The 24,893-nt window shown below is 47.1% G+C and overlaps 1 protein-coding gene across 1 annotated transcript; it reads right to left on the bottom strand.

The window, feature by feature from the left end:
* Positions 1 to 3,207: 3,207 nt before the first annotated feature.
* Positions 3,208 to 22,844, bottom strand: TEKT1 (tektin 1). Its single transcript, XM_036452361.2, has 8 exons — positions 22,650 to 22,844; positions 21,233 to 21,460; positions 16,775 to 16,940; positions 15,533 to 15,661; positions 14,843 to 14,986; positions 12,921 to 13,143; positions 4,867 to 5,063; positions 3,208 to 4,397 (listed from the first exon to the last, which is right to left on the bottom strand). The coding sequence occupies exons 2-8, from the start codon at positions 21,420 to 21,422 to the stop codon at positions 4,190 to 4,192; spliced, it is 1,257 nt and encodes a 418-aa protein (XP_036308254.1). The 5' UTR covers positions 21,423 to 21,460; positions 22,650 to 22,844; the 3' UTR covers positions 3,208 to 4,189.
* Positions 22,845 to 24,893: the final 2,049 nt, after the last annotated feature.

A 24,893-nucleotide genomic window follows, 5' to 3' on the forward strand; every position in this document is an offset into this window, starting at 1 on the left:
ATTCTATCTTCTACTTCCAGATCACAGCTGGTAATATAAGGCCCTTACAAACCACCTCATCGCCCTTCTCACCACCTCCCCAGTGTTCCTTCTTCACAAATAAAGGCCCAGGGAGGGGAGGGGACTCCTGGACCACTCCTGGACTAGTTACTATCAAAACTGGGGCCAAAAGCATGGCTAACCCCAAAGTCTTTGTGCTGTCACTCAAAGCCATTTCGAGAGATTTTTATCCAATCCCCTTCCCTCCAATCTGTCCCCAGAGGAAGCCTAAGTGACAGCCTAACCTTGTCAATCACCTATGCAACAGATGACTTACTTGTGACTGAAGAATAAGACAACCTTGGAGAAATACCTGGAGCAAGTGGGCTGGAGAGGTGCCTGACCCGCTGGTGGCCCCGTGCCCTGCCTCCAGCCTCTGATTGGCTAAAGCACATGTGTCAAACACAAGGCCCGCGGGCCAAATCCGTCCCGCCAGGCCTTGCAATGTGGCCCGCACCGCGCTGTCATCACTGCACTCCGCTGCGTTTCCATCACAATGACAGTTTATGACTGTTCAGTAAACCATTCGGCCCGCGATTTAGGCTGGATTTTAGATTTTGGCCCCTTTTCTGATAGAGTTCGACACCCCTAGGCTAAAGGGAAAGCCTCTGGCCACGCCCCTCGCCCTCTAGTGTATTTCCATGAATGGGCTCTGGGACAAAGCTCTCCCCAGGCCTCCTGAAAACCTCCCTATGTTGCCCCTGCCCACCTACTGCCTTTCTACAGAAACTGGTTTGAACATGACTGTGGTCTACAAGGTCTCACAGGACTTGACCCCTGTCCCCGCTCCCCGAGCTCAACTTGTACCACCTTCCCCTTTCTCCGGCCACCTGGCCTTTCCTCTGTGCATTAAAACGGGCAGGCGAGGGTGTTTTTCCCAGGTATTCACATGATCGCAGCCTTCTTGTCCACCTTTATCTCCGCTCGGTGTCAGCTCATCAGAAAGGCCTCCCAGCACCCTCTCTACAGCAGCCGCCTGTCCTGTCACTCGTCTCAGGTCACCCTGTCTATTTCCCTCAGGGCCCTGTCACACTATCTGAGAGGACTTTGTTGTTCCTGTGAACCGCCTGCCTCTGCCCTGAGCTCCGAGAGGACACGGAGCTCTAATTCACCTCTAATCTCCGCGTCCCTGGCACTAAACTGGAGCCCGGCAAGTATTTGTCATATGAATGAACAAGTGAATGACCACACACACACACACACACACACACACACACAATGTGCAATAATGCGAGTATACCTTTGCCGACCAGCGGAAGCAGCAAATGGGTTCTCTGTGCAGGGAGCATTGCTGGAGGCGTTGGGGTCTATACTCATTTCCCTACAGAGAACGTAAGTCAGCCACAGAACAGGCAAATCCTGCCCGCCTTAAGAGAGTACATGTGGTTCTTCCCAATTTTTACACGTTTAAAAAGGCTTGCCAAAATCCATGGATGCATTTTCAGGTAAAAAATATTGCCGGGACCGGTTTGGCTCAGTGGATAGAGCGTCGGCCTGCGGACTGAAAGGTCCCGGGTTCGATTCCGGTCAAGGGCATGTACCTTGGCTGCGGGCACATCCCCGGTGAGGGGTGTGCAAGAGGCGGCTGGTCAATGTTTCTCTCTCATTGACGTTTCTAACTCTCTGTCCCTCTCAATTCCTCTCTGTGTAAAATCAATAAAATATATTAAAATATATATATATATTTTGAGGCAGCAGACCCTGGTTTCAGGACCTGAGATCCAATTAAGCACCAGCAACTCGTTAGCCATGTGACCTCGGCTAAGTCGGTCTGATTCCTAGCCGTGTGCCCCTTCCATCCTTAATTTTCTCACCTGTAAAGTGGGGATAGTAACCGTTTGCATAAATCACTCATTGTAAGCACTCAACATACTAACGATTGTCATAAATGATGGGATTACCAATGGTATACTAGTACATGCCTTGTAAGGTTATATAACAAGTCCTCTTTGGTTTTGATTTGAAACTGTAACATCCTTGCCAAAACCGGTTTGGCTCAGTGGATAGAGCGTCCGCCTGCGGACTGAAAGGCCCCGGGTTTGATTCTGGTCAAGGGCATGTACCTTGGTTGCGGGCACATCCCCAGTAGGGGGTGTGCAAGAGGCAGTTGATCGATGATTCTCTCTCATCGATGTTTCTAACTCTCTATCCCTCTCCTTTCCTCTCTGTAAAAAAATATTTAAAAAGAAAAAGAAAAAGAAACTGTAACATCCTTTACAGGAGCCCACACCCAATTCCCCTGGAAACACATTTGGCTCTTTGAGACCCTTGCCTTTGTGTACACCAGGCCGCTCCCTGGAACGTCCCCCTTTCTCTATCAAGATCCCTCTTGGGGGAAACCCCACTCCCACTCCCCTCTCAGCCAGTCAGGTGGCACGGCCTAAGAGTCACAACTCTCTTGAGTGACAGCCACAGAAAAGCCCCCGGGAGCCAGTGAGCAGAGCGGGGAACACTACATGAGGATGCCGGGGTCCCGCAGAGCCCAGGGGCCTCAGAAACCACCTGGAGCCGAGGAAGGGGGGCCTCTGGGGAGTTCTTCCTTTTTCCTCTCGGAGCCTCGGCTTCTGCTTTTTCTCTTGCTGCCAACTGGCGTTCTGTTGCCCGTCCCCGTGACAGACAGCGGCTGTCATCCACGCTCCAACGCCCACATCTCAGGGTGGAACTGAGATCTCCTGGTCCCGGCCCACGTGCGGTCTTCTGCCTCCAGCACGCCACTGAGAGGCCCGTGGCCTCCCATCCGAGCGCCAACCCAGCCGACCTCGCTTCGCTTCCGAGATCGGAGGCGATCGGGCGTGTTCAGAGCGGGGAGGCGTCCAGGGGGGACACTTCGTAAAGGATTGACCGCTGTGCTGACAACAAAACAATGTGGACGGTAGACTGTAATTGAAAGTTAAATAAATAAATGATTTTTTTTTTTTTAAAGATTGCTTTTGGCAAGGTGCCCTTGGTGATTGCCTTGTCAAATCCAGAGGATGCTTTTCCTTTCCCAGCTGATGCTCTGGAGCAGTGGTCGGCAAACTGCGGCTCTCGAGCTGAGGTTTGCCACTATGTTCACTAATAAGTTTGCCAACACTAACCTAGACTCTTGATTCCAATCATTACAGGCTGTTGTTGTTCCTTGTGGTTAAGCCCCTATCCCAGTGGTGGGCAAACTCATTAGTCAACAGAGCAGCAAACGTGGCTCTCAAGCCGCAAGTGGCTCACAAGCTGCAGTTTGCCGACCACTGCTCTGGGGCATTTAACCCCCTGACCCCAGTGCCTTGAAACATTCTTCTGCGTTGGCCTCTGTGACACCATGCTCTCCTGGCTCCCTCCGGACCCTTGTGTTCCTTCCCTCTTGGTCTGCAGGCGGGACTCTTTGCACTCAGCCTGGGAGTATTGGAGTTCCCAGGGCCTCACCCTTTCTCTGTGCACTTTAAAGGCTCATACATCCCCTGCTCTCCCACACCCACTCTGGGTTCCTCTCACCTTTCAGGATGTAGACAGACCTTCCTCCCCGCCACGGGGCCGTCCCCCTCATTGAGCTTGACTTGTGACTAGATACTGTGTTTTGTATGGCAGGGAGCTCAGAATGCGATCTCAGAGTTCCTAGTAAGTGCTTGTAGGTTTTGTGGCTTTGGTTGCCTGTACCTGTCACCAGGAGGATGCAAGGACTCCTGTCATTACCGTTACCCGGATACGATCCTGGTCCCCTGTGGGAGGGCGGCTCTGACCTTAGTGAGCCCAACTCTGGCACCCCCAGATCAGGCCAGAGGGGTGGCAGCGGGGGAAGACGGTGCGAGGTGAGCTCGCTGGGTAAGCGCAGATGCAGTCAGCAGAACCCATGGCCCAGGGAAGGACCAAGACAGATTCCTGGGGGAGGCGAGCCTTCCTGAGACTTTCCCAGTGTGCTGGGCCCCTCTCTCCCTGGGCCCCCGGCCTGTGGTATCAGAAGGGCCTGTGCTGAATCACGGAATTTAACTGTTAACCGCCACCACCCCAGCAGCACCAGCAGCATAGACCCTTGCACCCCAATCTCAGCTCCGAGCAGGTCGGAATCCTGGCCTAGGCAGTGCTGGGCCGACTGGAAGTGCCGCCTACCTGAAAGGAGGGGGCGGTACGGCTGTGGGTGATAAGGTTTAATGAGCATCTGAGCATCCGGTCCCTACTTTTAGCAGACAGCATCGGGGCGGAGGCCCCCGGCCCACTCCCCGTGGTCATCCCCGTCCCGCAGCGGGATGGACTTCCTCATGTGCACGCACAGCACCTCGTCGATGTAGATGGTGTTCTCTTTGACGTGGATCTCCTCCTGCAGGGCGAGCTGCCGGCGGTTCAGCCCCTTCAGCTCCATCTGGGCCTGGGCTAACGTCTCCTGCAATCTGGGGGGAGAGGAAGAGCGTGAGGGGACCAGTCATCCCTCCACGTGGCTTTGGCAGGGGGGGCGGGGGGATGTGTTCGTGAGCTCCTTGCCGAAGCCCAAGGGGTACGTCCTTCTCCCTGTCTCCTCCTCAAGACAGAGATTTCTGATCTGTGGCCACAGGCCAGATTCACAAGATGGACAGCTCCACGACCTGCCAACATTTAAAGCTGTGTGTTTCACCCAAACATCTGGATTTGGGCTTTAGAAACATTCAAACACGGGTGTCCCTTTCCTGCATGGCAGCACCTGGCCGCAGTTAACAAGGAACCCCTTGACTGTCCTCCAGAAAGGAACCCTCACGGATTATAGATGCAAAAGTGCTCACGCCCGGCAGGCTTCCCCCACGACGGCATCGCCCAGCCCTGTTCTCAATCCGGGTTCACGCGGAACCCCAGCGGCCCTCCACCTCCCGGCCGCCAGCCTATTACCTTGCAGTGTTGTGGGTGATCTCATTAACCTCCCTCAACAGCCTGTACTGGGCCATATCGCGACACAGCTCCACGTTGGGCCGGCATGTCCTGGTCCCCAGGCGTGTATGAGCCACCTTGGCAGGCCCTTCTTGGTCCAGGATGGCTTTTTCGAGAGACGCGATATTTTTCTCCTGGGAAGCAATCTCTTCCATGACCTTACAGAAAGGATCGGAGAGGGTGAGACTGGGCTGTGGCTCCTCAAAACCCAACAGCAGACACTCTCAGGAGGCCTGTTGGGGTCATGGAAGCTAGGAAGAGGGGATCTGAGATTTCTGCCCAAGCAGGGCCCCAGAATGAGTCTGATCTCCCCTCCCTACAGCAATGAGTGCTGGTGGTAAGGCAACTCAGCCAACCTTGGAACCTCGCAGATGGAGCGGGCATGACTGGCACTGTCCCCGCATCTCCTTCCAAAATAATGGGAGTTCCCTGGAGAAGGCCCTCAGTAACAGCAGAGGCTGCATGTTCACCTTGTTACTAAGTACCATGTATCCTGAGCAGATGGCCGCCTATTTCCATCAATCCGGCAACTAGCACCCATTCTGCTCCCTAGCAGCCTGAAGGGTGAGCAGTTCAATATGAGTTTTGCTGATTTCTTTGAAGGTGGCTCTGTGCACAGAAAAGATTACTTAGATGTTACTTGGGTTTTTAGATTAATATCTAACTAGTTTAAATTTTTGTTTCTTTCTTAAGCTTAAAAAAAAATCTTTACATCATAGAATTTTCTAAACATACACAAAAGGAGCTGATATAATGAACCTCGGGTACTCATCAATTTAATCAATGATGGATACATGGCCAATCTTGTTTCATCTATAATCCCCTCTCTCCGTCCCTGCCCATCAGCTTATTTCAAAGCAAATCTCAGATATTATATCATTCCAGTCTTAAATACTTGAGTGTGTATTTCTAAGCTATAAGGATGCTTTTATTGTTTTTAACATAATGATAGTTCCGTTCTCTCTCACACACACACTCAGATTTTCCTGATTGTCCCATATTTTTTTAAAGAGTTGGTTTATTCCAATGAGAATGCAAATGAGATCCACACATTGCATTTTGTTTACTTCAGCCTTTTTTTTTTTTTTTTAACATTTCTTAAGGTTTTCTTAAGTTCAGTCCTCAGAGTATATTATTTTTAAATTTAGCAAACGATAACCATCACTTTAAATTGACTTTGATTAATAGTTGCTCCAACTTCAAGCTTAATTAAAATCCTTCAAATACTTATTTAAAGCATCATTTGTAAGTTTGATATATCATATAGTTTTTATAAATTTGATATAAAACTGTTAAAAACTATATGAGTCATCTTAGCAAACAAGGCTTTCTGCGGTTCTTAAAGACCTTGTTAATCTAGTAAACTAGTAAAACTGATTCCTCGTAAATTCTCAAATATTTTAACACTGTCTTCAAACTTAAAATTTCAACTAAAATCATAATTTCATTACAAATTTTGTTACGATTTTTTTAAAACAGGCCAAATTTTCTTAAATTTTACAAATACTTAAAATCTATTAAGTGCACAGATTCCTTCAAACAAAACTACTAATGCTATGGGTTAGATCAGGAGTCAGCACACTGCAACCCAGGGGCCAAATGCAGTCTGGTTTGGTACAGACTGTTTTTATACAGACTGAAATAAGAATGTTTTTTAATTAATGGACTTTAGTTTTCTGTTTGTTTTAATCTTCACCTGAGGATATGATTTTTTGAGAGAGAGAGGGAGAGGGAGAGGAGAGAGAGAGAGAGAGAGAGAGAGGGAGAGGGAGAGGGAGAGGGAGAGGGAGAGGGAGAGGGAGAGAAATATTGCCCTAACAAGTTTGGTTCAGTGAATAGAGTGTTGGCCTGTGGACCGAGAAGTCCTAAGTTCAATTCTGGTCAATGGCAGGTACCTTGGTTGAGGGAACATCCCCAGTGGGAGGTGTGGTGTGCAGGAGGCAGCTGATTGATGTTTCTAACTCTCTATTCCTCTCCCTTCCTCTCTGTAAAAAAAAAAAAAATCAATATTTTTTTTAAAAAAAAAAGAGAGAAATATCAATAGGTTGCCTCTTGTACGGGTATTGAATCCACTACCCATGCATGTGCCCTGACTGGAAACAGAATCTGCAACCTCTTGGTGTATTAGACAACGCTCCAAACAACAAGCCACCTGGCCAGGGGTATGGACGTTAGTTTTTAGAGCAATTTTAGACTTTCAGCAAAAAGGAACAGGAAATATAAAGTTCCCATATACCCTCTCTCCCCCAACACAGATCCCCTGTTATGAGCATCTCCCATTAATGTGGTACTTTTGTTACAAGGAACCAATCTTGTATACATTATTATTATTAACTAACGTTCATAGTTTACATTAGGGTTCAGTCTTTGTACTGCACATTCTATGGATTTTAACCAATGTATGCCCTGTATTCACCGTTACCGTATCATACAGAGCAGGTTCCGTGGCCCTAACAAATCCCTGAGCGCCTCCTTTTCCTCCCTGCTCCCCACCCCACCCCCCACCTGAAGCCCTGACGACCACGGGCCTTTTTACTGTGTCCAGGTGTCAGGTAGTTGGCATCATGTGGCATGGATTTCAGATTGGCTTCTTTCATTTAGCGATACGCATGCAAGGTTTCTCCGTGTCCTTTTGCAGCTTGATAGCTCATTTCTTTTTGTCACTGAATAATATTCCATTGTATGGGTGTAGCACAGTTTGTGTACCCATTCCTCTATCAAAGGACATCTGGTTGCTCCCAAGCTTTGGCAATTATGAATAAAGCTGCTCGGCATTCATGTGCAGATTTTTGTGCAGACATAAGTTTTCAACGCGTTTGGGTAAATACCACGGAGCGAGCTTGCTGAATCACACACGCCTGTCTCTGTTGTAAGGAGCTGCCAGACTGTCTTCCAAAGTGGCTGCACCGTTTGGCACACCCACCAGCGATGAGAGTGCCTGCTGCTCCGCATCCCCGCCTGGCATTGTCAGCATGTGGGATGCTCTGTGGCAGCTCGTTGTTTTAATTTGCAATCCCAGGGGACAAAGGCTGTTGAGCATCTTTCCATGTGCTTCATTTCCATCTGCGTATCTCCTCTGGGGAGGTGCCTGTTTCCATCTTTTGTCTTTTTCTCTTGGGCTGTCTTCTTATTGTTGAGTTTCAAGAGTTCTTCCTCTATTTTGGATAACAGTGCTTTATCTGTGGCTTGTCTTTTTAGTCTCCTTTTCTTTTCTTTTCTTTTTTTTTTGTTTAAAGAGGGAAGGCTGAAGCCAGTTTGGCTCAGTGGATAGAGCATCGGCCTGCGGACTGAGAGGTACCGGGTTTGATTCCGGTCAAGGGCATGTACCTTAGTTACAGGCACATCCTCAGTGCGGGAGGCAGCTGATCGATGTTTCTCTCTCATTGATGTTTCTAACTCCCTCTCCCCCTCTCTCTTCCTCTCCATAAAAAAATCAATATATATATATTTTTAAAATAAAATTTTAAAAGGGGGAGGGGTACATTTTTTTATTGTCTAAAGCACATGTGTCAAACACAAGGCCCGCGGGCCAAATCCGTCCCGCCAGGCCTTGCAATGTGGCCCACACCGCGCTGTCATCACTGCACTCCGCTGCGTTTCCATCACAATGACAGTTTATGACTGTTCAGTAAACCATTTGGCCCGCGATTTAGGCTGGATTTTAGATTTTTGGCCCCTTCTCTGATTGAGTTCGACACCCCTAGTCTAAAGTGTTACATATGTCTCCTTTCTTCCCAATTGACTCTCCCTGCAGCCATTCCCACCCGGGGCAAGCCCCCACCGTCCCAGTGTCTGTGTCCACTGGTTATGCTAATATGCATGCATACAAGTCCCTTGGTTTGCTCTCTAAAGGGGGACTGGAGGGGTTACATTTTTAAATAGCTGAAAAATGAAAAAATAATAATATTTCATGTCATCTGAAAATCACGTAAAATTCAAATATTGGTGTCGACAATAAAGTTTTAGTGGGGCACAGCCATGCCCATTCATCTGTATGGCTGCTTTCAAACTACAGCATCAGGGTGAGACGTGGCAGCAGAACGCACGTCACCCTCTCCGTGCTTTGCACTGTTGTCCAGGTGACACGGTTCTGACGACAGCTTCCCAAGCGCTGCGTGTATCACCAGGCAGTTTTTATTTATTTTTTTTAATGTATTTTATTGATTTTTTTACAGAGAGGAAGGGAGAGAGATAGAGAGCTAGAAACGTCGATGAGAGAGAAACATCGACCAGCTGCCTCTTGCACACCCCCTACCAGGGATGTGCCCGCAACCAACATACGTGCCCCTGACCAGAATCGAACCTGGGACCTTTCAGTCCGCAGGCCGACGCTCTATCCACTGAGCCAAACCTGTTTCGGCACCAGGCAGTTTTTACCCACCGGCCCATACCCGTCAGGTCCAAACAAGAAAACCGGGCTGCGTGCGGTGCACTTTTAAGGCCTGTGACGTGCTACGGCACGCGTCATCACCAGACCACGCTCCGTCATGCTAGCCGCAGCTGGCAGGAGAGCAGTGGTCAGAGAAATTAGGCATTCAAAACAGAATATCTCATCACCGCAGAATCTCTTTGCAAAAAAACGAAAAGGAGGCTGCAATCAAAGTCAGGTTCCAAGCGTCTCATTTGTCAGCCAAGCAAGGAAAGCCGTTTACTGGTAACAAACTAATTAAAGCATGCTGGCTGCAGCTGAGGGAGGGTGTCCAGAGGACATACAGTTGTGTGTTGTTGGTCTTTCTGCAAAAACAGCTGCTTGATGCGTGCGGGGCCCTGGGAACAGCATCAGCAGCCGACGGGAAAACAAGGCGTGTTTTGTTTGGGGTGGTCTCCTTGCTCTTCGCCAGCTGGCAGGGGTCCTGACGCTGCTCGGTGGTTCGTTCGAGGGGTCGGTGCTGAGTTTGAAGGGACTGAAGGACCAGCCTCCACGAATGTTCGCACGAAATAACTGCAGGCGGGGACATTTCCAAAAAGTTGAGAAAACACTAATTCTCAGACACAACCAGGAGTGGAATCTGCTAAAAAGTGCCGAAGCTGAGGATGTACATGTGTGTGGGGAGCAGAAACGGCTTAGGGGAACACGTTCACAGAAGTGGAGCAGATGTGAGCTCTTGACAGCTCTAATAATTCACTGTGCTATTCGCCGGAAAGGACTTGGCAGAAAAGATCTGAATTCATCGAGTGTCATTGCACCAGTATCATCCGCAGTGGACATCGTTAGCTCTCATCATAAGTTCGGTGAATCTTTGCCGGGAATAGAAGCTGAATATCCTGACTTGCTGTCCTCCTCAGCAATTGATCAGTGGTGAAATTTTCGTGTCATTTATTGTGAGCTCAGGGCCATGACTGAAATGTTTCTGAACAAGAACCACTCCCTTCCCCCATGAAACTGCTACTACAAAACACTGAATAGGGCCCTGGCCGGTGTGCTCAATGGTTAGAGTGTCGTCCCACACACCCAAGGACCTCAGGTCAAGGGCACATACCTAGGTTTCAGATTTGATCCCGGGTCTGGGCTCATGCATGAGGCAACCGATCAATGTTTTTCTCTCTCATTTGGATGTTTTTCTCTCCCTCTCCCTTTCTCTCTGGAATCAATAAAAAATAAAAAAATTAAAAAAGTCCTTGGGTGAGGATTAAAAAATAATAATCTATAATAATAAAAGTGTAATATGCTAATTAGATCGGATGTCCTTCCTTCCAGACAAAGCCGCAGCTGGCAGGGGCCTAGGCAGAGGTGGCAGAGGCCCCACCGCCATGGTGGCGGAGGGCTGCGGCCGGGGCCAGGGCATGGGCCAAGGCCCTTGCATGAATTTCATGCATTGGGCCTCTAGTAAATAAATAAAACACTGAGTAGCTTTGCAAATTCATTTTTGCTGCAGACTTAGTAATACTATGTCCTTTTTGTTGTTATTGTTGTTAATCCTCACCCAAGGATATTTTTCCATTAATCATCAGACACAGTGGAAGAGAGGGAGAGAGACACACCAATGTGAGAGAGACACATCGATTGGTTGCTTCTCACATTGAGCCTGCCACCAAGGTACTTGCCCTTGACCAGGATAGAACCCAGGACCCTTCAATCCATGGGCTGACACTCTCTCCACTGAGCCAAACCAGCTAGGATGTAATAATAAATCTTAATGAATCCCACCTGCAATCACAAAGCAAGAGAGCACTCCCATGCAGAGCTCATACTGTGGTAACGTCATTTCAACACTAACGTGGTTTGAATCACAAGTCTTGCCAAGCTGTGCTGTCAAAAGTCAAAACAAGAAGCAAGACCTCCATTACCACACAGATGTGCAGCAGATATAGTTCCCAAGTGCCAGCAGTGGTGGTTGTTTTTTTTGTTTTGTTTTGTTTTTGGGTTGTTTTTTTGTTTTTTGTGTTTTTTTTTTGGGGGGGGGGAGAATGGGGAGAAAAGCAGACCCCAAAACAAGTGCAAAGGAATTTCCACATTTCAAAATCCACTTAATTGTGCAACTGAAGAGCTTCTACAGCGAGGGATTAATCCGAAATGTAATGACATGCTAACAGGCCAGTATCGGGAAAAGAAGAGAAACAGAATTCTGTAAACGCCTTCCAAGCAATGAGTGGATCCAATTAAAATCGTGTGCTCACAGATTGTTATCAGTACTTGGCAGGACTATTTAAATGGAAGACATTTCCCCAGATGAAATGTATAAAATCTCATTACAGAACAGCATTCACAGATGAACATTTGCAACAGATTTTGATAGGAAGCACGGCCACAGTATAACCTTTGATTGCACTCTGGCTTGTCCTGCTCATCGCATAAATAAATCCTGACAGCCTGGCTCTGGTTCCAGGAGGGAGAGGTACGAATGCGGCAGGAGGACGAGGCTTTGGGGTTGAGCAGGCCTGGGCTCTAGTTCCAGGTGCGCCTTGCCACCTGGGGTCCCTTCCTCTCTCTGCATTTCACCATCAGCAAACTGCCAGAGGGGGGCCATGTTACAGGTGAGGCACGACGCTCAGAGCTAGAGGGCTCGGCAGGCCTGTCACTCGGCTGGCCTATCACTGGGCTGGATCTGGGCCCACATATCCAAAACTAGCACATGTCCTACTAGACAAAGGTGACCAGACGTCCCGCTTTTGACGGGACAGTCCCGCCAAAAGCGGGACGTCTGGTCACCTTACACTAGACTCAACTTCTCAGCTACCCTGAGTTTATCCTGTGGGATCGTCATCTATGCTCGGGACACCGGGTCCTTGCGGTTGGGAGGTATACTGGAGCGGGCTCACGTGGGCTCTGATGATTACGTACTCAGGAACTTTGCCAGACCATCGTTAAACGAGCAGCTGCAATCAACTGTGATGAAAGTATTCACACCATGGAGACCTACAAATTCAGCAAACTGGGGATTTTTTAATTTATTTAACTTTATCATCTTTTATTCCAACATAATATTCATTTTTTTAATTTAAAAATCTTTATTCTTTAAAGCATTATGTATGTCTCCTTTATCCCCCATTGACCTCTCCTTGGCCATTCCTCACCCCCTGCCCCCCAGCACATGCCCTCAGCACCCCTACTGTCTGTGTCACGGGTTACAAGCTGAGGACTTTATTTCTCTGAGAGCCAGTTCGCCAGCACACCACTGGAAGACTGAGGTGGACGACCAGCCAGAATCCCGAAGTTGTAGCTGGGTTTAGAGAAACTGGGTGCGTTCAATTCACAGAACTTCAGGGTCATAAATGAAGTCTGAGACCATATAGTCCATCCCCATATTTCACAGAAGGGGAAACTGAGGCCCCGAGGGAGGAGACAGCCTGTCCTTTGCTGTCATGAGTGGCAACGGAGCCCAGAGTAGGTCCAAGTCCCACTCCAATCCCAAAAACCCAAACCCTGCTGCTACGATGGAGAGATGTGAATGGCCCTTACTCCTCAGTTAACCCAAGACCACAAGCAGAAGGCAGCAGCCTGGCCCAGCGGCCACTGCAGGCTCCCCGGGGAAACCTTCGCAGGGGCTCTTCCGTGTCCCCTGCAGGGAGCTCACCTTGGCCAAGTGATCGGCCAGCTTGTCCCTGGCATCCTTGGTCTCCTTCAGCCCGTTCTTCAGCGCCGTATCCACCACGTCACATTGCTTGCGCAGGTCACTGGCCGTCTGGGACAGGACGCGGTCCACCAGGGACTTCAGCATCAGGGAGTTGTTCCTCTGCTTGTCAGCCTTCTCCACATTGGCGTTGGAGAAGTCCAGCCAGTCTTCCAGGCTCACAGAGCTGAAACAGATCCAGGCATTCTGAGGGTCTGGGCTGGGAAAGGGGCGCAGAGAGGGGAGCTAGCCCTACCTTTACCCGCAGAAGCACCTAGAACGAGCATGTCAAACTCAAAGGCTAACACAGGCCAAACAAACAAGGTGTAAGTGTATGTGGGTTGCAAAAAAATAAAAGCTTTGCCAAAACTGGTTTGGCTCAGTGGATAGAGCGTCGGCCTGTGGACTGAAGGGTCCCACGTTCGATTCCGGTCAAGGGCATGTACCTTGGTTGCGGGCACATCCACAGTGGGGGGTGTGCAAGAGGCAGCTGATCGATGACTCTCTCTCATCGATGTTTCTAGCTCTCTATCTCTCTCTCTTCCTCTCTGTACAAAATCAATAAAATATATTTTTTTAAAAATAAAGGCTTCAATTTTCATAGAAACGTAGGTTTATTTCGATAGAGACATGCTGAATACAAAGGGCTGAAATAAATGAGCAATTGTTAACATAATAGAACATTTTAATAAAAATCAATTATTTTTTCTTGAACATTAACTTACCAGACAACTGAATAACTGCACAAATTAATGAGCGTAATACAAATAAACCTATTTTTCTTGTTCTCCGAAAGCGAAGTATTTCCTGTTGCGCACACCAAACAAGTCAGTCCAAGACTAATGACGTGGCCATCGGCTGCTAAAATATTCGCTGCCAGTATGAGTGGGGAGAAATGGTGCGCCTGGACATTTAAAACCATCTGGACACCAGGTAAGGCGCGTTGGAAAATGAATGCAACATGATGATAGTAATCAGTCATCAGCGAATGTTGTAGTTCATTATTAATAATTATTATAACAGGATATTGTAAAAATTAAGTTATGAAACTTTTATGACCAAGTTTTTTACATACCGTTATATTGTCTGGGCCACAAAAATACTCATGTGGGCTGCATGCGGCCCATAGCCCGCCAGTTTGACATGCTTGGCCTAGAATGTTTCTTCATCTCCAGGCAGAGCGAACAGTAATCTGTCAGTGGCAATAGATGTCACTTTGGGGAGACCTACCTACCCTATGCCAAGCAATGTGCTGGCGTTTTACAGACATTATCTCACTTAATCCGCATGAGGGCCTAGTGAGCTAACTTTCATAACCCAGTTTCACAGAGGGGGAAAACCGAGGCTCGGCAAGAGGGAGGAACTTGGTCAAGATCACACAGGTAGAGACAATCTGAAGTAAAAATAATAGCAACAGATTAGAACACACCGAACAAAACAGGATACCAGGAGTCCATACTAATATAAATTGCTGGTTTGATAAGGAACTGCTTTATATAACAACACTGATCAATCTCAAAATAATGCTGATTGGGAGAAAGGTGACAAAAATAGGTAGTATATGATGCTATTTAATAATTGTAAAAGCAGACAAATCGGTCGGAAGTCAGGATGTGGTCATGTTTGGGGAGGAAAAGGGGGGACTGGCCAAGAAGGGGCAGGATAGGGGTTTCTGGGTGGTGGTGGTGCTTCCTTTCTTGCCCTGGCTGGTGGTTTCATGGGGGTTGTTCACCGTGATAGCCTGCTGTGGGGATGAGGCACTCGGCCCTGCCACCCTGCCTGCCTGCCTGCCTCCTGAGCAGCAGGGGGGGAGTGGGAGGGGGGCGGCCACTAGGTGGCAGGGAGGAGCACAGCGTGGCCAGGCCAGCAGGCAGGGACCCACTCACTTTGGCTCAACCCTCACGACATTCTCCGAGTATCTGATGTTTGGCGAGTTGTTGTTGAGGGAGAAGCAGATGTCATCGATGGTCAGGGCCACAAACTTGTCTTTCAAATCCTTTTCGAGATAGTACTTGGCAGAGCGGTTCAGCCTGAAGGGAGAAGGGAGAGGTTTCTCGCTCTGCAAGGCCCAGAGGGCGCCTCCAGCCTCGTGGGAGGCCCTGGAAAAGGAAGCTGCAGCTAAGTCTGGTCCGGATGGCGGCACTTCCTCTCCCTTCCATCACTCAGCCCCCGCCCTCCCCACACACACACACACCACGAGGTGCCTGGTGACAGATTCACGTCACCAAGCCTGGACTTCAGCATCCTCCAGCTGTGACAGTTCCTCGTGTCACCGCTGTGGCACACTCTGTGTGAGAGGTCAGCGCCAGGAAAAACCAGCTGGCGTGTCCTCCCGTTTCTAAGCCGGGCTGAAACCCGGCCCCCGCCCCACCCACCTCAGGAGGGAGACTGGCAGGTACTCGAGGTTGTCCAGGCCTTGTCCTGAGTGTTCCCAAGCCTCCTCGGGCCATGGAAAGCGCTCATAGGAGTACGGGACCCCATTCTTTCTGTGCCATGGAGCCCGGCCTTGGTGGGTGAGCCCAGCCTTTGTTGGTTACACCCAGTGGAGATGTGGGAGTGGACCCCAACAGCCATACCTGATCTGCTCCGTGGTCTCCTCCAGGGTGCGGGTCAGCAGGGCTATCACCCCCTGGATGATCTCGAGCTCCTTTAGCAGCTCCTCCTCCACCTCATCATGCACCAGGTCGATGCCCACCCGCTGCTCCCTGCCCAGAGAAAGGGGCAGGTCGGCCACCGTGCGGAGGGAGGCAACCCGATACTGCTAACATCTGGACACTGAAAGCCATCTGGGCCGCTGGTTGGGGGAGCACGCACTCTGGGTGGACGGCCTGGCCGGGGATATTCGCTAGCTGGGTCTCTGCACCTTGAAACAAACCCAAAACGCAACGAAGAAGAACTGACCGATGTGCAATGGTACAACAAAATAGAGAAAGCCTGGCCCTGAGCATCAACCCATGCACCTAAAGGACACCAGTTTGATTCCAGTCAGGACACATGGCCAGGTTGCAGGCTGGATCCCCAGGGCGGTGTGCAGGCGACAACCCATCGATGTCCTCTCTCATCCTCTCTCATCAATGTTCTCTCTCTCTTTCTCTCTCTCTCTCTCTCTCTCTCTCTCTCTCTCGCTCATTCCCTCTCTCTCATGCTCTCTGTCTTCCTTCCTATATCTCTATCTCTAAAATCAATTTAAAAACATTAAAGAGAGAGAGAGAGAGAGAGCCCTGGCCAGTTTTGCTCAGTGGATAGAGCGTTGGCCTACAGACTGAAGGGTCCCAGGTTTGATTCCAGTCAAGGGCATGTACCTTGGTTGCGGGTACATCTCCAGTAGAGGATGTGCAGGAGGCAGCTGGTCGATGTTTCTAACTCTCTATCCCTCTCCCTTACTCTTTGTAAAAAAATCAATAAAATATATTATATATTCAAGAGAGAGAGAGAGAGAGTGAGCATGCGCGAAAGCCTGGAGCCCTGACACTGTGGCATTCCACGCCAACCCTGACCTAGCTCCAGACTCCTTAAATGGGAGAGAAGAAGAAACGATCTTATTTCAGCTCAATGTTATTTTGCGGTTTTCTGATTGCCCACAGCCAAACCCAGTCCTAACTTATATTTAAGTTAGTCAAGGGCAGAGTTTAGACAAGAACCCAGTCTAGTGCTGCGTCCACTGCCCGGCACCACGGGCATGCTGAGATAATTTCAGGCTCTAAAAGAACACATGCTCATTTGCCTCCTTCTAACCCACCAGCCAGCACACTCAGCTCTCCTGCCCAGCATTTCATTTCTCGTAACAGATGACTCGCTGGAGGCGCCTTCCCTCCTACCTGTACTCCAGGCATCTCTGGGTGATGTGCAAGGGCTCCTTCAAGCTCTCCAGGGCTTTCTGCAGTCTGGTCTGATAGGCGAGTAGGTCATCGGTTGCATACACAAGCTGCTCAAGTTTGTCATCTAACTCCTTCTTCCAGAATCTGACTTCCTCAAGTCTCTGTTCTGAAGCACACAGAGGCGTTACAGCAAGTTCATCTGCTCCCAACACAGCCAACTTTTGGATTAGAAACTTGAAGACTCCTGCAAAACTACCTGAGATTTTCTTTTCCTCTTAGAACTTCTCAGGGAGGGAGGGAAAATACTGCTTACATTCAACATCAAATTAATCCAAAGGTCATTCCACACTCATTGATTCTAACTCTTCGATGTCCACTATTTTTAAATAACTTAATTTTATCAAACATATGCATGTATTTTGCTTGAAAAGTCAAGTAGTATTACAAGAATCACAAATCTCGGACTGATCCCTATCCACTCCCACTTTCTAGAAGCAACTACTAAACACATTCAGTATTTCTTCTGCCTTTTGCTTACACTGCTGTGATTCATTATCAGTTTGAATATCTTCTACCGATTTCCCATGATGAAGGTAAGAACTTATTTGCTCTTCTATAACTTTCACAACATACTTCTGCTCCTTCCATCTTCCCAATATAGTTGTATCACCATCTTGTTAAGTAATAAAGTAATTCCTTTTGGTATTGTAAATATCTAAATATCATATACACCTGAAGCACATAGTATACTCTGATAAATTTCTTTCCTTGTACAACTTTTTGGGGTTTTTTTGGAGGGGTTAAATCATTATATTTTTGCTTTATTTTTCTATATATTTATTACTAATTTTTCTTCAAACTTTTTAACAAAACTACAGCAATGCCCCTTATCTGCAGTTTTACTTCTACGGTTTCAGTTACTTGTGGTCAACTGAGGCCTGAAAATAAATGGAAAATTCCAGGGAAAAATATCATTCATAAGGTTTGAATTGCGCACCATTCTGAAATCTCACACCTTCTCGCTCTGTCTCACCTGGGACGAGAATCACCCCTTTGTCCAGTGCAGCCACACTGTATACACCGCACTATGGTTAGCCACTTAGTAGCCATCCTGGTTATCAGATTGGCTGTTGTGGTACCACAGTGCTTGTGTTCAAGTTTGCCTTGTTTTACTCAATAATGGCCCCGACATGCAAGAGTAGTGATTCTGGCTATCAGGACATGCCAAAGAGACACCGTAAAGTACTTCCTTCAATGAAAAGATATATATTGTATGTATGTATGTATATATGTATGTACATGGGAAAATATCCAATATCATAAAATTGTCCCCTCCACCAGGAGTTCGACCAGGGGGTAGGGCCGACCAGGGGAAGGGAGGAAGTACCCAGCTGGCGGCCGGCAGCTACTAGGGGCCCTACCAGTGAATGAATTTCATGCACTGGGCCTCTAGTAGGATATATAAGGTTGGGTGCTATCCACAGTTTTAGGCATCGAATGGGGGTGGGGGATCTGGGAACATATCCCCAATGGGTGAGCAGGGACTACTGTATAAATATCCCATCAAGTAACCTATTGATTTGTTTCTTTGCTAGAGACCTTTCTCCAGGAGTGCTTTCTCCCCCAGCTCCAATCTCTAGTTGGGTGTCGTAGTTATCACCCTATGACTTTGTTTCGCCATCATTCTAGGAATTCCCTTCACTATCTCATGTGTTGGAGTCCTCCCTCCTGGATTTCATTTATTCCTCTTTCTTTTTTTAAATTCTCTCTCAAGGAGTGGGGATATTTTTTCCATTGATTTTTTTTAGAGAGAGTGGAAGGGAGGAGGGAAGGAAGAGAGAGAGAGAGAGATAGGATAGAGATAGAGATAGAGATAGAGATAGAGATAGAGATAGAGATAGAGATAGAGAGAGAGTAGAGAGAGAGAGAGAGAGAGAGAGAGAGAGAGAGGGAGAGACATTATTGTAAGAGAAACACACACCCCAACTGGGGGGCAGGGTTTGAACCTACAATCCAGGTACATGCCCATAACCAAAATTGAACTTGAGACCCCTTGGGTGTGCACTGAGCCATGCCAACCTTTCTTTTTCTTGGTTTCCTTCTTCAATGTGTTGAAACACATCTTTCAATAACTTCCTAAGAAATGGATACATGAGAGGTAAAATTTTTGAAATCTTGGAATTCTTGAATGCCTTTATTCTACCTCGTCCATCACCTATACCAATAAAAGGGTAATATGCTAATTAGACCGGGAGACCTTCCGGACAAAGCCATGATAGTAGCGGAGGTGGTTAGGGGTGATCAGGCCAGGAAGGGAGGGCAGTTGGGGGAGAGCAGGCTGGCAGTGGGGCGCAGTTGGGGGCGATCAGCCCAGCAGGGAGGGGCAGTTGGGGGAAAGTAGGCTGGCAGGAGGGGCAGTTGGGGACAAGCAGGCCAGCAGGGGGGCAGATGCGGGTGAGAGCAGGTTGGCGGGGGTCAGTTGGAGGCGATCAGGCTAGCAGGGGGGCAGTCAGGGGCAATCAGAACAGCAAGGGGGCAGTTGGGGGAGAGAAGGCTGGCAGGCAGAGTGGTTAGGGGCAATCAGGCAGTGATTAGGAGCCAGCAGTCTCAGATTCCAAGAGGGATGTCCAACTGCCAGTTTAGGCCCAATCCCTGTGGGGTCCCAGATTGGAGAGGACATGCCCCTCTCCCCCTCCCCCTATTTCCCCCGCACCTGTGCACAAATTTTGTGCACCAGACCACTAGTTTGATTATATTTGGTAGATATATAGGTTATAAATAATTTTCATTTATAATTTTGATGGTATTGCTTCATTTTTTAGTTTTCAAAGTTTCTGATGCCATTCTGATTCTGGATCCTTTGTATGTGACTTGAAAAGCTTTTAGAAATGTCTTCTCTATTTTCCTAATATCAATATTATTCAATTATTATGCCACATATTAGACATGCCTTTTTAATCTGAAAACCTAGATCTGTTGGCTCTAGGAAATGTTCTTGTATTCTCTCATGGACGATTTCTTCTTCTCTATCTTCTCTGTGCTCTTTCTGGAACTCCTATTAGCCTTCTGCTTAAGGGAGCAGAGTCAGAGTGGGTATGTAATGGCATCTCAACTGTGACTTTAATTTGTATGTCCCTGATGAATAATGAAGTTAGAGCACCTCTTCATATTTTCATTGGCTGTTCAGATTTCCTCACTTGTAAGGTGTCTGTCAAGGTTTTCCCAATTTTTTTATTGAGTTGTTTGCCTTTTTCTTCTTTATCTCTAAAAGTTCTTTATATGTTCTAACTAACATCTAAATTATTGATCTGAAGCAGCTTTGGTTTATTGAAGGTTGAAAAACTAACTACCCTCAACCCATGTTTTCTTCATAGGTGTTTTTGTTCATCCTGCCCAATGTTATAAATTTCTTGCCAACATTTTAAAAGTGGGTAAAATTTCTGCTTTCCAGGTTTTCTTTCTTTTTTTTTTTCTTTTTTTTTTTTTTTTTTTTTTAATCAGACAAAAATTTGACGATACCACCCTAACCAGTTTGGCTCAGTGGATAGAGTGTCGGCCTGCAGACTCAAGGGTCCTAGATTCAATTCCAGTCAAGGGCATGTACTTTGGTTGCAGGCACATCCCTAGTAGGGAGTGTGCAGGAGGTAGCTGATGGATGTTTCTAACTCTCTATCCCTTTCCCTTCCTCTCTGTAAAAAAAAAAAAAAAAAAAAAAAAAAAAAAAAAATCAATAAAATATATATCTTTTTTTAATTTGACAATATCAAGCTCATAATCTTTCTTGGAAAAAGACTATTTGAAATTTAGTAGCTGATTCCTTCCTTAGATGGAGCACATGTACTCCAGGCAACCACCATCTCCTCCAAGCCCTATTACCTTACAGGGTCTGATTCAACCCTTAGAAGGTCTTATTCTACCTGCCTAATCCTTATAAACACTTGAGTTTGTGACCTCTGGTTTATTATTTTTTGGCATTTGGGAAAAGTGTTTATTCTTGTTTTAGTTAAGGACAGTGTCCTTTATCATGTTTAAGAATGGAATTCCCAAGATAAAATTACTCTTCATTTAAGAATCAGTGGAAAACTTTCTCAGTTCTCTTACTTCTATACTCCTTATCCTAGCACCTACCTGGTTATATGCTGGTTATTAACATTTGCATCTTTCTCCTCCTTAAGCGAGGAGCCCTTCAAAAGTATTACCTCTGATTACCAGGTGATAGTCCCAGTACTTAGTCCAGAGATGCTCTAAGATGCTCAACTACTATGCATGGAATGAATAAATCCTAGATGATGGATGGCTGAAAATCAGACCCGGTTACCATGCTGTCTTGGGGCAGTGAACGTAGACATATTGTTTTTTCCCTACGTCTCCTGAACGTGGAATGCAAATGACAGTCCAGCTAACCCTGAACAGTTTCATCAAAACATGTTCACAAGCACACCACGTGCATCGTCTTACCTAGCTTCTTGTTCACATCGCTTTGAGACTTTCTCGTGGACTTGTCGATTTCATCCACAAGCCTCTCGCTTTCTGCCACCAGGCGTTCGGACCGCGACCTCTCTGCCTCTGCCTTGTGGTACAGGTTCTTGTTAGCGAGGTGCCACTCCGAGGGCAGGAACTTCGGTGGAGGTTGCAGTAGTTTGGCCATTTGGCCAAAGGCAGACTTCTTTTAGATTAAGTAAGATCCTGGAAAGAGAAAGCAACTTGTCCTTTTTTACATGTCCGTTTTGTAGGTGATATACATGCCAAAAAGTGCCTAAATCCTAATCTGTACACAGAATGAACACACCTGTGTAGCCCGCACCCAGATCAAGAAATAAGCATTGCCAGCACCTCACGCCTCTTCCTAGTCACTATTCTCCACCTCACCCCCACAGGGTAACCACTATCCTGACTTTTAACACTATAAGTTAGTTTTGTTGTTTTTGAACTTCATATAAATGGAATCGTACAGTATGTACTCTTTTGTATCTGACTTCTCTTACTCAACATTATGTATTCTTCCGTATTGTTCACACAGTTGTAGTTGGTTCATTCTCATTGCTGTGTAGTATACTACTGTATAAATATACCAAAATGTATCTGTCTTTTCTACTGTTTATGGGTACATGGGTGGTTTCCCGTTTGGGGCCTATCATGAGAATGCCATAAAGACTCTCCAACCTGTCTTTTGGTGAACACATTCATGTATTTTTCTGACTTATTAGAATGGGGAGTGTTCAGTTTTACTAGATACTGACAAACAGATGAACCCAGACATGTTTCTTTGAAAATGAACGCATACAATTATCTGTAAACTAGCAACTGGGTATTGAGCCTATTTAGCAGATAAAAAGATCTAAAAACTTCCCAGGACAAAGGAAAAGGAGAGAGCAATAAGGAGAAAGAACACATGAGAAGGCAGCAGGCTGAGGCCCACAGCAACAGAAAGACTAAAATCCCCTTCTTCCCCAAACTCAACAGAGCTCTGATTGGCTGTGAGAACTGTCTTTCTCAAACCTGCCCCACCCGCATCCCCACCCAAAAATGTGAGCGCCTGCCTTAGGGGTGTCTGGATCTCTGAAGTCCTTCAAACATGCAAGGATGGAACCTGGTCAGATCTTGACCAGCCTGAGCATCCCAGGAGACTCAGCGTCGACAGACAGCATGGAGTTTCCCCATTTCTTTCTAGTCCAGTCCCTCTTATGGTCTCTCCCAAATTTGTCTGAGCACTGCGCTCAAACTTAACACACAAGGCTCCTTTATAAATCTGAGAAGCCTCGGGAGAAATCGAAATTAGACCAACATTAGGGCTGAGCCGAGCAGGCATAAGACTTTGAGTAGGGCTGAGGGTTGCATGAAAGGGGTTGATGGGGTGGGGCCGGGATGTACTTACCTCCGCGCCAGGAAGAACAACTAAGGAGAGCCTCCTAATCCCAACTGGAGTTGCCCCCTCTCACGGAAGAGGGAGGTAAACAACGAAGTCTCCATGGCAACCGGTGACGCGTGTCCCCGGGCAAAGGGGGCGGGGTCTGGGCGAAGCACCTTCTCCGGAAGGCTCAGCGCAGGCGCGAATTCTCCAGTCTCCAGCGCAGGAGACACAGGATCTGGCCGGGAGCCGCGGGAGAGCCAGCTGCTCGGCCACCTCAACTTGTCGCAAAGACCTGGGACACCAGGCCGCGGGCTGGGTGATCTCGGGCCGCGCTGCTCCCGCTGGGTTTCAGATGCACAAAGTGTACCTCGAGGTCGGGCTGGACGACGCCTTAAGGCAGTGGTCAGCAAACTGCGGCTCGCGAGCCACATGCGGCTCTTTGGCCCCTTGAGTGTGGCTCTTCCACAAAATACCACGGCCTGGGCGAGTCTGTTTTGAAGAAGTGGCGTTAGAAGAAGCTCAAGTTTAAAAAATGTGGCTCTCGCCCTAACCGGTTTGGCTCAGTGGATAGAGCTTGGGCTTGCAGACTCAAGGGTCCCAGGTTCCATTCCAGTCAATGGCATGTGCCTTGGTTGCTGACACATCCCCAGTGGGGAGTTGTGCAGGAGGCAGCTGAATCAATGTTTCTCTCTCATGTTTCTAACTCTCTGTCCCTGTCCTTTCCTCTCTGTAAAAAGTCAATAAAATATTTTTTTAAATAAAAATTAAAAATGTGGCTTTCAAAAGAAATTTCGGTTGTACTGTTGATACGTGGCTCTGTGGACTAATGAGTTTGCCGACCACTGGGGCGGTTAGGAGTGGTGGTGGGCTGATGGCGGGAGCCAGCCGGAATGGTCTCTGCAGGTTCCTAATCAGGCCCTGACTTGGAGGCCAGACCCTGGGATCGCCTCCCCGTTTACAGAAGGGGATTTTCTTGGAACTGTTGGAAACATGATAGAATTGGCAAAAATACATGACATTAACTATATGAATTATAATCATAGATCAGCATTGTCGTTTTTGTCAGTATGCAAATTTAATTTTCTCTTTCCCCTTTGGGGTGGCAGGGGATAGAAAAACCTTGATGCCAAACCCAAGAAGTAAGGCTGATCAAACCATCTCTCCTTGGCTGGAGACTGCCCTCTGAAAGCTCTAAACTTGGATGGTGGTGTCCCTTTCTTGCTATGCTTTAAAAAATTAAAATTAAATTTTTTAAAAAAAAACTCTTCCTTCAGGTATTTATTCTGGAGCTTAAGTATAATGGAAAATATTTGAAATTGTTTTCAAAAGAAAAACCTTATTTTGCTTGCACAAGCACACACAAAGGAATGCGTCCAATAGAGGAAGTGTGGAACAACTTATCAATAATTACTCAGTGTCTGTTTGGCACCAGGGTATGGCTGACTGGCATGGAAAGCAGTTATCAAGCACAGAGCTTAGAGTTTGCTATATTAGTAAGAACAACCAAAGCTTATCTTCAAAGTAGAAATATGTAAGTAAAGTACATGAGGTTTTTAAGTGATTTTGAGGTATTTTTGGTTGGAATAAAGTTATATTTCCCAAACTTCAGTCATTCTAGTACCAACTTTTTTTTTTTTAATATATTTTACTGATTTTTTTACAGAGAGGAAAGGAGAGGGCTAGAGAGCTAAAAACATTGATGAGAGAGAAAAACATTGACCAGCTGCCTCTTGCACACCCCCTACTGGGGATGTGCCCACAACCAATGTACATGCCCCTGACCGGAATCGAACCTGCGACCCTCCAGTCCACAGACCGACGCTCCATCCACCAGTCTCGGCTTGTACCAACTTCTTAATGTTATTATTGTTGTTGTTAATCCTCACCTGGGGATTTTTTAATTTTTATTTTTAGAAAGAATGGTAAAGGAAGAGACAGAGAAACATCAATGTGAGAGAGACACGTTGATTCGTTGCCTCCCACATGTTGGGGTTGGGGATCGGGTCTGGGTATTAAGCAGGGGCCAAGGTACATGCCCTTGACCAGAATCAAACCTGTGATCCTTCAGTCCAAGGGCCAATGCTCTAACTACTGAGCAAACTGGCTAGGGCCAACTTCTTAATTTTTTACATACCCATACACCACCTGCAAAATTGGTGTTTTTTGTATACACTCATTTTACATATAAACATACTATTTTTAAAGAAGACTTTACATCCCTACCATAAATGGAAAACTAGCATCTAGTTGCATGATAGAGAGTAACCA

Source organism: Pipistrellus kuhlii, unplaced genomic scaffold (assembly GCF_014108245.1).
Source record: "Pipistrellus kuhlii isolate mPipKuh1 unplaced genomic scaffold, mPipKuh1.p scaffold_m20_p_23, whole genome shotgun sequence".
NCBI classification, from domain to species: Eukaryota; Metazoa; Chordata; class Mammalia; order Chiroptera; family Vespertilionidae; genus Pipistrellus; species Pipistrellus kuhlii.